The sequence below is a fragment of the Onychostruthus taczanowskii genome, unplaced genomic scaffold, assembly GCF_017590055.1.
Source record: "Onychostruthus taczanowskii isolate IOZ18803 unplaced genomic scaffold, ASM1759005v1 scaffold36, whole genome shotgun sequence".
Taxonomy (NCBI): Eukaryota; Metazoa; Chordata; class Aves; order Passeriformes; family Passeridae; genus Onychostruthus; species Onychostruthus taczanowskii.
Window position 1 is genome coordinate 4594024 of NW_024501015.1, and position 15010 is coordinate 4609033.

At 38.3% G+C, this 15010-nt stretch overlaps 1 protein-coding gene across 6 annotated transcripts in view; it reads right to left on the reverse strand.

Annotated features, from left to right (window-relative positions):
* The window catches only part of SATB1 (SATB homeobox 1), a 73887-nt gene that overhangs the window by 31459 nt on the left and 27418 nt on the right, over window positions 1–15010 (reverse strand). For all 6 annotated transcript variants that reach the window (XM_041411516.1, XM_041411515.1, XM_041411519.1 and 3 more), the window contains 2 exons: window positions 12321–12775; window positions 3663–3875 (listed from right to left, as the gene is read on the reverse strand). In XM_041411516.1, the coding sequence (XP_041267450.1) occupies window positions 3663–3875; window positions 12321–12775 (668 nt within the window). The remainder of the gene's footprint in view (window positions 1–3662; window positions 3876–12320; window positions 12776–15010) is intronic.

Sequence of the window (15010 nt, forward strand, 5' to 3'; positions counted from 1 at the left end):
ATTGAGATTACTTGTCCTGAGAAAGAAGTGTTTGTAATTGCAGGATGGCTAAAAACCTTTAAGCAGAATATTTTGGAAAAGAAAATCTGTAACTTGGCCACCTGTCTCTATCCTCCTCAACAAACTGTACAGAGGAGGAGGGAGTCATCTTCCCTCCACATCCCAAACTGCCCTGACGAGACATAAAGGCCATCCCTAGCACCTCATCATCCTCTAAAGTACCCCCAGATTCTCTCATTTCCATATAACATGCAATAGACTCATTCTCTCAACCTGACCTAGGAATATCTCAAAAGGGCCTTTGTGGGGTGATCTGCAAGATGAAGGTGTTGAAGAGTGGGGGGAAATGATTAAAAGAAATAGAACGTGAAAGGACCTTTTCCTTTCCTTCTAGCTTGCAGAGGTTAAATGATGTCTCCATGCAGTACCTACCTGATGGAGATGCTAACACTTATAAATTCCAGTGCCCCAGGAAACAGCCTGACAGACAGGCTTCTGCCCCAGGGGTGGCAACTCGAACAATGTCCAAGGGAAAAATCCTTGTGTACGCCGTCTCCTTGTGCTCAGTCCACCAGTGTGGAAGATAGTAGCAGACTTTTACAACTTGACCAGCTTAGAGGGCTATACACGCATCCCAAAAGCTCATGCATTAGAGGCTAATGATTTCAATTAAAAAAAAAAAGTAAGATTTTGCATTTTGTTTAAGTCAGAGAGAAAGGAAGAAGTAACAGGGACAAAGAGCTTCTTAAAGGATTTCAAAAAAGAATTGGAAACAATCCAGATACATTAGCTCAAGTAGCAACTAGTAAGAATGCTGTAAAAATGAGATAAATTCAAAACTGTTCCTTCTAACTTAGGCACCAGGGTTTATGCTTGGTGAGTTCCTACTATCCAATCAGACCTCCAAGGTCACACTTTCTGTTTTTGCATACAACAGAATGCAAAATTTACACAGAATAAGCTCAGCTGCTAAATGGTTAAGTTTGCTCTACTGTCTGGCCACCAGTTGGCAACACAAAAATGCAAAATAGATCCTTTTCAGGATGTTTATTTTCACATCCTTCCGAAACTGATAACTTGCAATTGCAAAATAAACCTTCATGTGTGGCATATTAGCTCCCATTTTTCATGGTTTCATAGTTTAATTGTTTCAAACGTTACACTGGTCTAAAGATTTAATATTAAATATGTTGGCTCTTGTGTAAATTCTGTTGTCAGGATAAACGGTCTGTTTTCTCTTTCAATGGTTATCCGAGAAGCTCACAGTCAAGCTGGAAAAATATTATGCTGAATTCCTGCAAAGTGATCTTTAAATAATTGCTTATAATAAATTTGGTAGTAAGGATGATAGTAGTTTTATTTCCTTAGTATCAAATATTCAATAAACTGTGGACATTTTGGGGGGGTAATACAGTAGCAGTTTGCACTGAAAATTTTGCAGTAGCCTGACTGTAATTTATTTCTGCTGTGATTTGTATAGTTATACTTGCCAGTGTTACAACTAGGACAATTTCACTATTATTTCAAGCGTCAAGTATTGTAGTTAGGACTTAGGACTCTGAACACTTAGCAGCAGGTGAAAAGTGCTTCAGATCTTTATAGTGGAGGATTCTTGAAACATGTAAGAAGGTCACAAAGAATCACAGCTCAGAGGTTTCTACATTCTCCATCTATTCACTAGGAAAATATGTGTGTTTTGCTGAATGACAGAGAACAGCACAACAACTGGAAAAATAAGTGCTTTGTTCTGTAGACCTCGAGTATTAGTCTATAATGTTTCCTTTTAAACTTGCTTTCCTTTTGAAAAGGATTAAAACAAAAACGTATGCCATTTCCACTTTGAACTGTCACAATTAGGTTAACTACACTCCTGATTCACTAAAAAAAAAATGAAATGTAATTATGAACAAGAGCACATTAGAGACAGATAGATTTAGCCCCCCTTTCCCATCGAATTTGGACTTACAGTATGTTTTGTCAGTTAAGAAAACCCCTAAGTCTCACTTTCTTTCTGGCTGCAAGGGATTTATACAGTTTTAAGTGTGAATTAAAACCAGTACAAGGACTACCTCTGACTTGACATCCTTCAGGAAGGTCCTGTAATTAACTCTGTTCTTTAGCTGTGAAATTACCCAAGACCACTTGAGACAGAGTGAGACATTACCTTGGCAGAAAGAGATAAGTTAAGAAGGAGGGTTAGCCTTGGCTCTGAATTACCTGGGCTGTGGGAGCAGGTACAGATATTAAAACAAACTCAAATGTTATTTTAAACACAGTTATCTCTATTTAACTATTTCCCACAAAAGCATCACTATGTAAATAGATTCTAGTATTTTATCTTAAAAAAATATCTATAGTGGATTTTATAGACTAAACTCAGCTAATGATAACAAAACTACATCATCTACATCATTAGTACAGTCTGGTTTTTTCTGCTAAAAATTTATTCTCTTGTGAAAAGTACTGCAGCAGGTCAAGGTGATCTTCTGTCCTCCCTCCTGCAATTTTGCTATTTGTTACTTTAGTGTGGTTCTTAGTATCCATTAGCTGAAGGAAACTTAGAAGATAATCTCAAGAGGAATTTATAGCATTCTGAACGGGTATAGAACATACTCACAGTCACAAGCCTATGACTTGATAACAAAAACCTGCTGTTTTTGTAAAAAAAATCACCTGTCACAAAATTCCCACAATCCCAAAGCCTTGCTTTGTTTAGCAAAACTGTACTGTGTATACAGCACGATTCCCACATATCTGCAGATTAGTCTGGATTTTCCTTGCATGAGTACAACCTTGAGCCAGAGCAACGCAGAGTATTTCTGAAAATATACAGGTTTTGGAGTGAACCATGTTTCTTTGTGGAAATCCTGTGCTTTCCTACGGCCCACATGCATTTCTTATGTACCTTAAAACAAGCATCAGATTTTCCTTGATTGACACAAGGACTGCACCATTGAATCTCACAATCCCACTCTATCAAACTTTGTAATTTTTGAAGAATTAAATCAAATAAATTTTAGAGAAATCAATAGGAGTTTCATTTTAACAGATAGTACATGAAGCTTTAATGAACATATCCAAATCATTCAGAGAAATGGATATAGCAAGCTGTTATTTTAAACAGTTGTCAGTAGCTCAAGATGGTAAAAGCATGCCCAGCATTTTGGGATGGAATCTTCTTTCCCCTATCACTTTAGTTTTACCTGTTTGCTTTCTGGAAAAATAATTTTTAAGGCACTAGAAGGCACTCACACTTCTGCTTTCATTCCCTCTCAGTTTAATGGTCCATATCCTTCAAAATCCCTATCTGAAGCTATAACATTAAGAACCTAAGAATTGTAAGAAAAGATGACAGCTAAAAGCTATCATCTTCCATGCCCAGTAAAGCTTGTACCTCAATAAAATGAGCAAAAAAATTCTGGAGGAACCATAATGGATAGAATTTATCTTAAAATTAGAAAATAGGTAGTAATAAAGTGCTACTATCATCCATTATATTTCTTAAATTTAATTTGCAATATGCACTGCAAGTAATGATTCTATGAGTATTTAAAAAGTGCGACAGCAACCGGGTGAGTCCTTTCTTTTTCAGAAAGGTCTCACCTAGTGGGACAGTGAGAGAGCACAACAAGCAAATCCCAAAGGCAGAGAGAGTGGTTTACTTGTGGAGGCCGGCTGGGCGGTGTGCTTATGAGAGGCGCCGGGCCCATCGCAGAGGCTGCGTTCAAGCTCCTTTCCCTTTCGTCCTGGTAAATTCGATCTCGTTCTGCTTCTGGCAGCTGCAAGAAGTTCTGCATAGCCCGAAGGTTTACCAGCAAGGACTGCGAGGCAGTCTTGGGATCCTCTTCTTTTCGGAGGATTTCTGAGAGCAAGCCCTGTGGGGAAGACAAAAAATAGGCTCGAGAGTTAGCCTAGGTGAGTGGCTGTAAAACTGTGCTCTGCAAAGCCACTGCTTATCAGTCCTCATTCTTCTTACCACTGGGGTGGGAATGAGAACAGCAAATGCACAGTTCATTCCACACAGGAGTATATTACTGGCATTTTAGGTAGCAGAGAAGAGAGCCTCAATTGTACCCTTAATTTTATTAAGTACCTGTTTTAAATACAACATAAACTGAATCTACCTAACATGTCTTCCTCTTTTTATTGCCTTAATTTGCCATGATATCTTTCACAGTCCACAGATAATCACGAGACATTAAGGATAAGTGAGATACACCGGGGGGTTCTCAGGCTTCACAGGCAAAATGCATACTCAACCTTAAAAATAGACTTTCCACATTTCCAGCAACTTAAACAGATCTTTGAAAGGATGTGATATTTCACAACTAATCTGAGACTATAAACTTGCAACGTTCCTAAAGTACTGCTTCACTGACTCAGGGCCATATTTTTTATAAGTCAGTATTTCTTTCTAAGAGTTGCATATTGGAGTTTAACAAGTGAGGAAACTCGTTGGATGCCCTCATGTTCCGCCTTCTTCTTGCACCTTCCTCTCTCTTCATCAGGACAACCCTAATACTCAAACAGTCCATTGCCTGGGATATTTATATTTCATGTCAACAGGTTCTTGACATCTCCTCTCCCTGCCAGATTCTCCTTTTAAATACATCAGGCATTCAAAATGCTCTGCTGTCTTGGAGTAACAAGATGGTGATAAGAAAGATAACTTTTGGAAAAGCAGATGTGAACTACTACTTAGAATAAATATTGTTGCTGTGCTGGGAAAGAGAGAGGATTGGCATGGGAGGCTCTTCCTTATAGTGTAACAAGGGAACACACACATGAATTTCAAGGAATAAGATAACCCAATGTTTCTTTTCCTAAAGAACTGTTGTAAGTTATTCAGGATAATGGAGGAGTAAATAGAGAGAGGGAAGCAAACAATAAAAAGCTAAAACTAAGACAGGTAATATTGACTGAATATATATATTCCTAAGAGGGTACAAGAGAATGATATGGCCAAGGGAGTCTTTTTAATGCCCACAGCACCTGTGGCAGTTGTCACCTCTCTCAAAGGTCTTATCTTATCAGGCAAAAGACCCTCAGGGAGGTGCTGCTGCAAAGCCACTGCTCTCAAGCAGTTGTGCTTAGGCAGGACCAGGGCCCACCCAGCACGGGTGTGAGCTCTGTACTTCCCTGTTGGGCAATGAGGACGGAGGTACTAACCTCAGCCAGTGTGATCCTCATGGCCCTGTCTGCGCTTGCACATGTTTTTTTGGTTGTTTTTTTGGGTTGGTGTTTTTTTGTTTTTTTTTTTTTTTTTTTTTTTTTTAATCCCAAACAATCTTTCCAGCATTAAGCATGAAAAAAATTTCAGAGGAGGATAGAAAAAAATAATCTTGGGGGGTTCTTTCTTAGCACTTTTCATGATCCCTCCTGTTTTTTGGTATCCAGGCAGAAATTTGTCAGAAGGTAAATAAACAACTTACTGACAAAAGTAGCATTTGGGTGATGTTTTAAATTTTTTTCTTAATGGTTAGTCTAATAATAAATTTACTTATTAGCCATCATGAAAAATAAATTTGTGTCTATCATTTTTTTCTACTTTTACCTACTCAAACCCATAGTTTCCAATGTTTGTTAGTGGTAGGATTACACAATCCACCTCAAGAGGAGGTACAAAATTATATTTTTCTACTGGAGACAAGGCAAAGCTGTCTTCAGAGCATGGGATACAGAGAACATAATAGAAAAAATAACGTTGGAAGGGACCTTTAAGATAATTGTGTCCATCCATTAATCATGCATTGCCAAGCCCACCACTAAACCATGTCCACACGTGCCATATTTGCATGTCTTTTAGATACCTCCAGGGATGGTTATTCCACCACTTCCCTGTCTGCCTGTTCCAGTGCTGGACAACATTTTTGAAGAAGAAATGCTTCCTGATATCCAATCTAAACATCCCCTGACATAACCTGAGAACAATCTCTCTCACCCTGTTGCTTGTTACTTGGCAGAAGAGACCAAAGCCCACATCATTCATCTCCTTATAGGTAGTTGTAAACATGTGTGATTTCTGACTGTTTCTGTGCGGGAGACACCTCTCCATGAAAAATTGAGCAAGAAAAACTAAACTCAAGTGGACTGATCATTGTCAGGAGAGAAGACTCCTTACAAACAGCCACCCCACTGTCAGCCACCGGAAATGTCCTTAAAAAAATACTTTAGCCCATAATAGAAAATAGTTGCTTGTATAAGCCTTAGCCACATAGTGGGCAGCTAAAAAAATTAGAAAAGGCTGGTTTTCTTGTATAACTTTTCCCTCTTCAGTGAAATAAGTAAACAAAGAAAATGCTGTTGATATTTTTTTTAACATTTGCCTGCATTTCCAGTGCTGTAGGACACCTCTTGGTGATTAGAAAGTATCCATTCTCCTCTCTTCCCCAGTCACTGTCATGACTCTTTGAGCTGGGAGGAGAGCAGAGCAGAGGACAGCAATGCAGGGACAGGAGGGGAGATGAAAGAGCAAGGAGAAGGCAGGAGGAGTTTGCCTCTAGGCTCTAAACCTAAAGGTCAGACTATGTGAGGAAAACCCACAAAAACGAAGATGTAGTACCAGGTGCAGGCAACAGAACATAGTTTGCCTGCTTCACATATTATTTCATTGTTACTACTTCAATTTTTGAGTACGAAACTTTAGCTAAAAGTTGTTAGACAAGATGTACAATGAGAAAAACCCTAGAAAGAAAATATTGGCTCTCACATTCTGGCCTGTGCTGATGTGCACAGAGTAACTGCCCATTTTACCAGGCTTGAACTGGTTTTCCAAGGTACTAGTCTTGGTGAGATCTCCTGATACTGTACCTCAAATTGCATAAAAACTAAGCTTGTTTTCCAAAGAGATTATAAACACTGTTAGGCTCAGAACCCTCATCACTGTTCCTCCTTTGTATTCTCTTTGCAAAAAAAAATATTTTTTTTTTAAATATTCCCAGGTCCCATTGAAAAAAAGAAGAAAGTTTACATGTCATCACAAGTATAATTCATTACTAATGGCACAAAAATGTTCAATAAATATTATCAAGGCTTTCAAAAGCTCATTACAAATTCTTTAAAAATGGAGATAAATTAAAGTGTCTGCCAATATGAACAAAAACACTGCCTGTCTGGCCCCCAGTTTGTCTCCTCCTTGAACATAATCACTGATTCAAACAGATTTTTATCAGTGTGATAGAACTTCAAAGCTTTCAGAAGAAACATGCAATTTGCCCAAACCTTCCCAAAACATGCAGAACATCCCTGAACACTATCTGTCTTGGTTGCAGGACCCTCCTATCCCATGCCCAGGTGGAAGATTATTCCCAAACTCCATTCACAAGCCTGGACCCCAGCCAAGTAAGTTATAAGCAGACACATTTATCTATGCCGCTTAGTAGCAAGAGGAGAGCTGTCATGATAGTGTAATAGCACCTTTTTACCTTTTATTCAATAGTGATATGGATAGTGTACTTTTTCTTAAATTACACTATGAAGAATTATATGAATACAGTGGCAATTTCTGTTATACTTAAGCAGGCAAATTTCTCTCTACCACATAATTTACAGAACTCAAATTCAATAAAACATTACATGATGGTCCATTACTGTTATCAATTTTGAATAATCCATCTTCATTTTTCATTTTACTGGAAAATAAAGTGTGCCAAAGACAAAGTGGAAGGAAAAAAAAAAAAAAAGTAGTGCCTGAGAAGGTGGCTTGTGTAAACTTAGATTTTGTTTTACAATTACACAGAGCCATTTAGTGCATCCAAGCATTCTCCTTCAAAATAGCATTTGCCCAGAATTAGCATGAGTGCAGTCCTAAATACACAGAAGTTTTCACATATGAGAAAAGGCATTATACATGAATGAAAGGCAATACGTCCTGGCAGCTAATATTTTAAACAAGCATGGGGCTCAAGTAGAAGGAAGGGAGAGAGAAAAGTGAGAAACACTGAGAAATATTTAAAAACCTACAGATCAAACACTGTCACTTGTGGGAAAAAAGAAAACTATCAAAATTCAGACATGGAAAAGCAGCAAAAAGCACTCTTCCTTCTTTCATAAAGACAGAGCCAGGAGGTCACCTCTGTATAACAGCACCCAAGTCCCTGCAGCAAACCTTACAGCTGAAAGTGTACACAAACAGAGACAGGCAGCCCCCAGTTCCAGTTCCAACCACAACCATGACTAACATTATTCCTTGCTCGCACAGTGCGGGCTCGTCACCCCGCCATGCACCAGGCTAAGCTACACCTTCCAGTCAAATGGCAGACTGTGGGAACTCAAGCTTTTCACTTCCTGACTCATGCTAACATTTAGAAACACACAACACAAATGGGAGAGGAGTTCATTTATTTGTTTAGGGTTCTGAGGGCAGTTCAGCCCAACAAATGTTGATGTTGTACTCCAGCTTTAAGAACAAAACAGAGTAGAGGAACTCCCAGGTTAGTTTAATATTTGAAGCAGCAGACAGAGCTTCTGCTGCACAGGGGCCGGTGGCAACACACTTTAGGGGGCTACCCCAATGCATCTTCACTGTCACTCTGGCTGCTTGGGGCTACCCAAGGCAACAAACCGACCACAAATACCATTTTCTAGCCTGCAAAGCACAAGAAAATATGGAAATTGCTCTTTCAGGATAGTAGAAATATCTGCACAGGCACAGTGCACTGTCATCAGCTAAAACAAAATATCATATTTATTAATTTGATGAACTGGCAACTGAAACATAAGTGTCTCAATTCACCAAAATTATCCTGGCAGACTGGTGACCTTTGGACACCCTGCTTGAGGTGAAACTCAGATCTGCCAGCACAAGTACTAACTCAACAAAGTTTTCCACGGTGCACTGAAAGGAGGTGCTAACAGGATTCAACCTGTTTCTTTGCATCCAGTGAGTTGGAATCACAACTGCTGAAGGACAAGCAAAACTTCAGATCCTACTGTATGTACTCTGAAGACTTCCTAGATGGACTATAGAGAAATTCCTCCCACCAAAACTTCTTCTGCTACCTGTATCAGCTGTCCTATTGTGCCTGTATAGTTGTGAAAGTTTCATTCAAGTTACAGGTATCTGGATCTTGATTAAAGTTTACAACGCATATTCCCGAGAATTCAGTTTTGAAATTACCATTTGGAACTTAAGGGTGGAGGGGGGAAATTATTCAAGAACACATTAAAGTCACACTCTTTCTAAAGGACGTACTTCTAAGGTGTAGCTAAGGGGTTTTTTTTCTAATTTATAGAAAATTAGTAATAGTAAAAAAAAGGCATGCTAGTTCTCAGAAGTATCTTTGCCAAATCCTTGGATTGTGGAAAGATAGAAATATTTCTAGTTGACATTTTTTTAATGTCATTGACACTAAAAAATCTTGAAAATTAGGATCAAGTGTTGAATTACCACACTACACTGGTAGAAATTTCCAACCCAAAATTCTCTACAAATTCTGTATTCATATTGTAGAGCATAAGTCTGAAAAACAAAAGCATCTTCAGCCAATTTCAAAGTCCATTTTATTGCCTAAACATTAAGCTAAATAACTTCCAATTTGTAGATTGCTTCCTTCCTTAACTTTTACACTGAAAGCAAATCTCTCTCCTCATCTGAGACTGTATCTTGACACCAGGGTTTTCTAGCACAGAACTCCTAACCAATTTCAGCGAGTTCTTACGTCTTTAGAAATTGATGGCATGATATGGTCCCTGGACACAGCTCAAATATGCTTATGACAGTTTCAAAAATGTCAGTGGTAAGCCTGAGTTAGCTTTCTATCTCAGAAAACAGAGCAGGAATTTCAACAAGTATTTTCACTTTTCTAGCAAAAAAAAACAAAAAAAAAACCACATTAGGATATTACATCATTATTAGAAAATAACTCATCAACTGCACCAGTTATTAAAGTACTATCCTAATTTTAGCTCAGTGTGATGCATCCTTGAATAAGCTGTGAGGAATTCAGAAATACAGCAAGCAGAACAAATTTTTAAAGTTTTCATGTAAAAATTGCTGGTACCTGTTTTTACCCTTGGATATTAGCTGTCACTATGGGTAAAATTAACAATTTCCAGGTTTGTAAAGGTGAAATGCACCCACAACAAACTCCTCTGTATTTCAGTGGGGCTCTACTTCATATAAAAAGTATGCTGAGATATTTCTTGGGAAAATTGAGGCTGATACTCTCTCATCTCCTAGTATTTTTCCTTTTTGCTCCTTATGTTTGCCACAAAACATAACAAATACTGCAAAATCTTACCTAGCTAACTGCAAATACTAACTTGATTAGCAAAAACAATTTGCAGGATGTAGGAACACTACGCTGTGTTCTTCCAAGTAGATTTGATTGAAAATTGACAAAATATATAGGTGTATTTCATATCACTTTAAGGGAATTGTTTTCAATGTTCATTTTGGTGTTTCCTCCCAGTTCTGGGTCACTCTCAGCACATTTTACCAAGCTGGTTAACCACAAAGTCTGGAAAAGAACTGAACTTTAAACAAATATTTAATAACATTTGTAGTAAGAAAAATACATAACAATACATATTTTAATATATATTTAGTGTAATAATAATAATAATATTAAAGTAAAGAATCAGTATTTGCACTAGAAATCTTTTTCTGCAGTTGCATTCATCACATCACATTTTCTCCTGATCTGTCATATAAATTCAATGTCCACTTAGAACCAATCATCCTTGTATTTCAGGTAACAAGTACTGCTTATGTACAAAGGAAATGCCAAAAGCTGTATGCAAAACTAGTTGACAAAATCTGACCACTTCAGAGGTGGGAAATTTTAAATAAAACAGTGTACTTTTAGGCAAACATGAGAAAGAAGTAAATATAAAATAAACTTCATTTTCTGACTTACTTGCTTGGCTTTTTTGTCCAGGTAAGATGGCAGCTGCAAACCACTGTAACATGAAGCTACTACTATTGCTTTCATACTTTCGAGTATTAATAATTAAATTTTTAAACACTGAAGAAGACTCACTTATTTTTACATATAACAACTAACACTGCCTGAACCTAACTTAATGTAAATAATCCTTGCATGAGTTCACGTAAGCCATGAAATTTGGTATGAAAGGCCCAGATCTTGAAAACCTCCTCTGCTGTAAAGAGGAAAGACACAAGCACACACAGAGCCCTACAGAGAATTCACACAATGACTCTACTTTATTTTAGCTAAAGGAGGATGTAAAATATTGTAAGGCAATAGTAATTCAGAACAATTATAAATGACATGCTGATTCAAACCTGCACCAGAGCATATGAAACAGAATTTTTATTCTCTGAGCTACGCAGGGAGAAACAAAAATGTTTCAAGAGAAAATCAAATTATGAAATTTTTTGTTATACTATAATCTACAATGGGCAAATTGTTCCCAAAGCACGTGTTTTCATTTAAAAATAGGGAACCCAAAGCAAATTTACCTATGTCTTTTTAAAATATTTCCCATTTTACAAAGTCCTATTAAAAATATTTTATTTCATGTTATAACAGACTTCTAAAATTTTGAGATCTTATTATTTGCATCCAATATACTGACATTTCTTCCATAATTTCTGCTTGATTAAATTCCATGCAACATGGCATTAAGTTAAATTCATAGAGCAGAATAAATTATAACAGGGTTAGCTTCTAAAACAGGTGTAAAAAATAACACATTTTAGTGTTACTTATCAGCTTTGCTAGGGCTGGCTTTTTCTGCATTGAAGAGCTGAAGTATATGTTCTGACGTGGACACCGGCAAGCTCAGCAACTACTGTTTTTGCAACAAACTACAAAAATACATGAAGAAAGTAGATGATCTAGAGATGAAGCATTTAATTTTTAATCTCTTCAGAAGCCTGAAAAGATGCTATTAGGACTTTCACTGGGAAATAATAAAAATAAATGCAAGTATAGACAAAAGACCATCTCCAGTACACCTGTGAAAGAAGCCAGGTTGTTCAGTGTGTGCAGGTGGTCAGAGCGAGTACAACTCTACAACACAAAAGGCAATCTGTTGGGTGACTTTGTGAATGGCTCTGCATAGAGCTGTTCATTTCCTTTACTGGGAAATTCAGCTATTCATAAACCATCACAACTGGAGAGGAACCATGCTTCCTGTAAGAACGGTGGATGTTTCCACAAACCAGTCCCTGAGGATTTCAGTACTGTATCAACATAGACAGTGATCCTGCAAGAAAGCATGGTTCCTTCAGAGGAGCTAAGTTACAAGGTAGAAATGAGAAGACAGACTTAGAAGATTGCAATTACTAATTAGAGAGAGAAAGAAGGGACTCTTAGACTAAAAAAAAAAAAAAGAGAAAAAAGACGACTGACCTGAGTTCGGTTAAAAGCCACGCGTGCAAATACTGCCTGTGAGATTCCTGCTCGTTTCAATTCATCACGGACCCACTGGTAGATTTCGGAAGACACCTCTGTGTTTGTTGAGACCTGCTGCTCCAACGGCTTGTTCATGGATCTACTGACAGGAGGAGGGTGGTTCAAGTACTGTTGGTTTAAGGACTGCTGGGCTAGAAGTCTGTTCACTGCATACTGCTGGTTCAGCAACTGGGCCATTACCAGCTGCTGATTTACCAGCTGAGGGCTAATGGGAGTAGATACAAGTCCAGGGTGCAGGTTTGGAAGCGGGGTCCGAACTGATGGTTGACTACCATGAGAAAGCTGAACAGGAGATGGAGGCTGTTCGGCTGTGTTCCCTGGGACTGGCTGCTGACCGAAGTTGACATGGTTGGCACCTTGCTGGGATAGTTCAGAAAGGCTATCCATCTCAACTACAGCAGAAAAGAAACATTGAAAAGGCCAACATCAGACTGAAAATCACAACCTTGACTGTCCTCACAAGACATGATAATAAAAATAAACAAATGTAAAATGGTGCAATGCAACCCAACCGTGAGCGGGTTGCTGCATCCCACTGTGACAGACACAGGGGACTTCAGACAAAGCAGTAAACAACTAGAGATGGGGCATAGACAAGAGACAAAAATCCACTCTGTGCTGCAGATGATGCAGGCGAAACAGCAAGTGTATCTGTGCAAAGAGTAAGGAGGGCTTTTGTGGGAAAACATGTCCCAGCCAGAGAGACAGAAGCCCCCGGTGACTGGTTTTGCTCCTCCCATGAGGTCCCTGCCATGACATCTGCAGTTCCCAGCCACTGGAAATCTGTAATAAGCAGGGTGAGGTGCAGACCTCCCTATGCTCTGCTAATTTCTAGATGCTGCATCAATTGTATGGGACTGCTAGGAACTAGTATAATTTATGTAAATTACACAGATGGGCTGCTTTATCTTGCAACCATGTATGCATGGTTTTTTTCAGTGACTTGCAACATGGTTGAATTTTTTTCTTATATTAACTCATCTGTCTTTGACACACCCTCCTTTTTAAATAACAGCACAGTTTTTTTAAACTACAAGCATTCTTCCAGTTCCCCTCTTGTTCATGATTAAACAATATAAAATAACTCAAGGTTGATATGAAGGAGTCTCCTTTTTATCAGCATTTGTAACTTTTTTTATTCTAGAGCTTTAGCAGCTCTGGTCTGGAAATAGCCTTAATCAAAAAAGCTTTATTTAAAAACCAAAAGTCCAGTATTTTCGCAAAATTGTTGTAGCAATTGTTTTTCTTATACTAGTAAGGCTTTTTCATTTTCAAGGCAGTGCCTGAGCTTGTCACAGTACTTATGATCTTCACTAACAGTCATCAGTGCAAGGCCACCCTTTCCTCCACAAGTATCAGATCTGGATGAAGAAATTGGCACATGGATTCTCACCTGCATCCCCATCTTCCTCCCCTGTCTTATCATGGACAGAAATTTGATAAATAAAAAGCAAGCCAGTTGTTCTGCAGAGAGTTCTGGTGTCCATAGCCTGGATCAATACCCAAGCAGAGGCTCTGCTACCCCTCACACAGGTGGCTCTGGGGGCAATGCTGCCTCTTCTGCCAGCATCATTTTACACAAGAATACACAAACACACATTTTCTATTCACTGGCTTCACTGACTCCAAGTGAATGGAACATGAACCTGTCTTGGCAGACCGTATAAATAAGATTTGCAGGGGTTGCCCCATACATGAGCACTGCTGCAAAGGACATGGGAGAGGCTGCTGTGGAAAGGTCACTCTGCCCATATGGACACGCTGCTGCCTCACGCATGGACCACCTGAAACCAAGTGAAGTCTTACCACTAAATTTGGTGGTCTCAGAAGAAGGGTTCCATGTTGCACAGGAGGTACAAATCAGATTACGGAAAGAAGCTGCCTTTTTTCACTCAGGGAAAGTAGAGATCAACCCAAGTGGGCCATTCACTCGGAACAGTAATTCAAGCAATTATCACAAAAGTGATGCATTGTCTTCATTACAGCCTTAAGCTATAAAAGGCAAGGAACCCGTTTGGGTAGATGAATGATTTTGCCTCAAATACTGAAAGCTAAGTCAAGCTCAAAATTCAATCCAAATTGAGGTCCTATTTCTCCATTCTGTTGAAATCTATGTAGAAATATTCTGACACAAAGTGTTCAAAATTATGTGAACAGATTTAAGAAAGATAAAAGGTATCACAGAATTGATAGATTTTTTTCTCCAATAATTTACTTGTGCTTACTACAAGAAGCAAACAATTGTCACAACCACTATTTGTTAAAATTAATTGAAATTAGGGTCCCAAGGTTAGAGAAAGATTTGAATTTATAAAATTACAGCATTCTTGCTGGAAGCTAATAATAGCTGTAGAAGCCTGTTTCTTTAAATATACATTAGCCAGCACGAGAAAAAAAAATACATACATTAAAAAATCAATTCGTCACAGTTCCAGGAACAGGTTTTCTAAACAATTATTCTGGGTGGTAGAAGATCTCTAGATTTACAGAATGACAGCTTTACATCTCTGGCAACCCAAGTCAGCTTGGCTGTTTCAATAGCAAATATTTATTTAAATGAATTCTTTCACTATATATGTACTTTCTACATCTACTCATCAAAAGCATCCTAAACTTATCGTGACGGG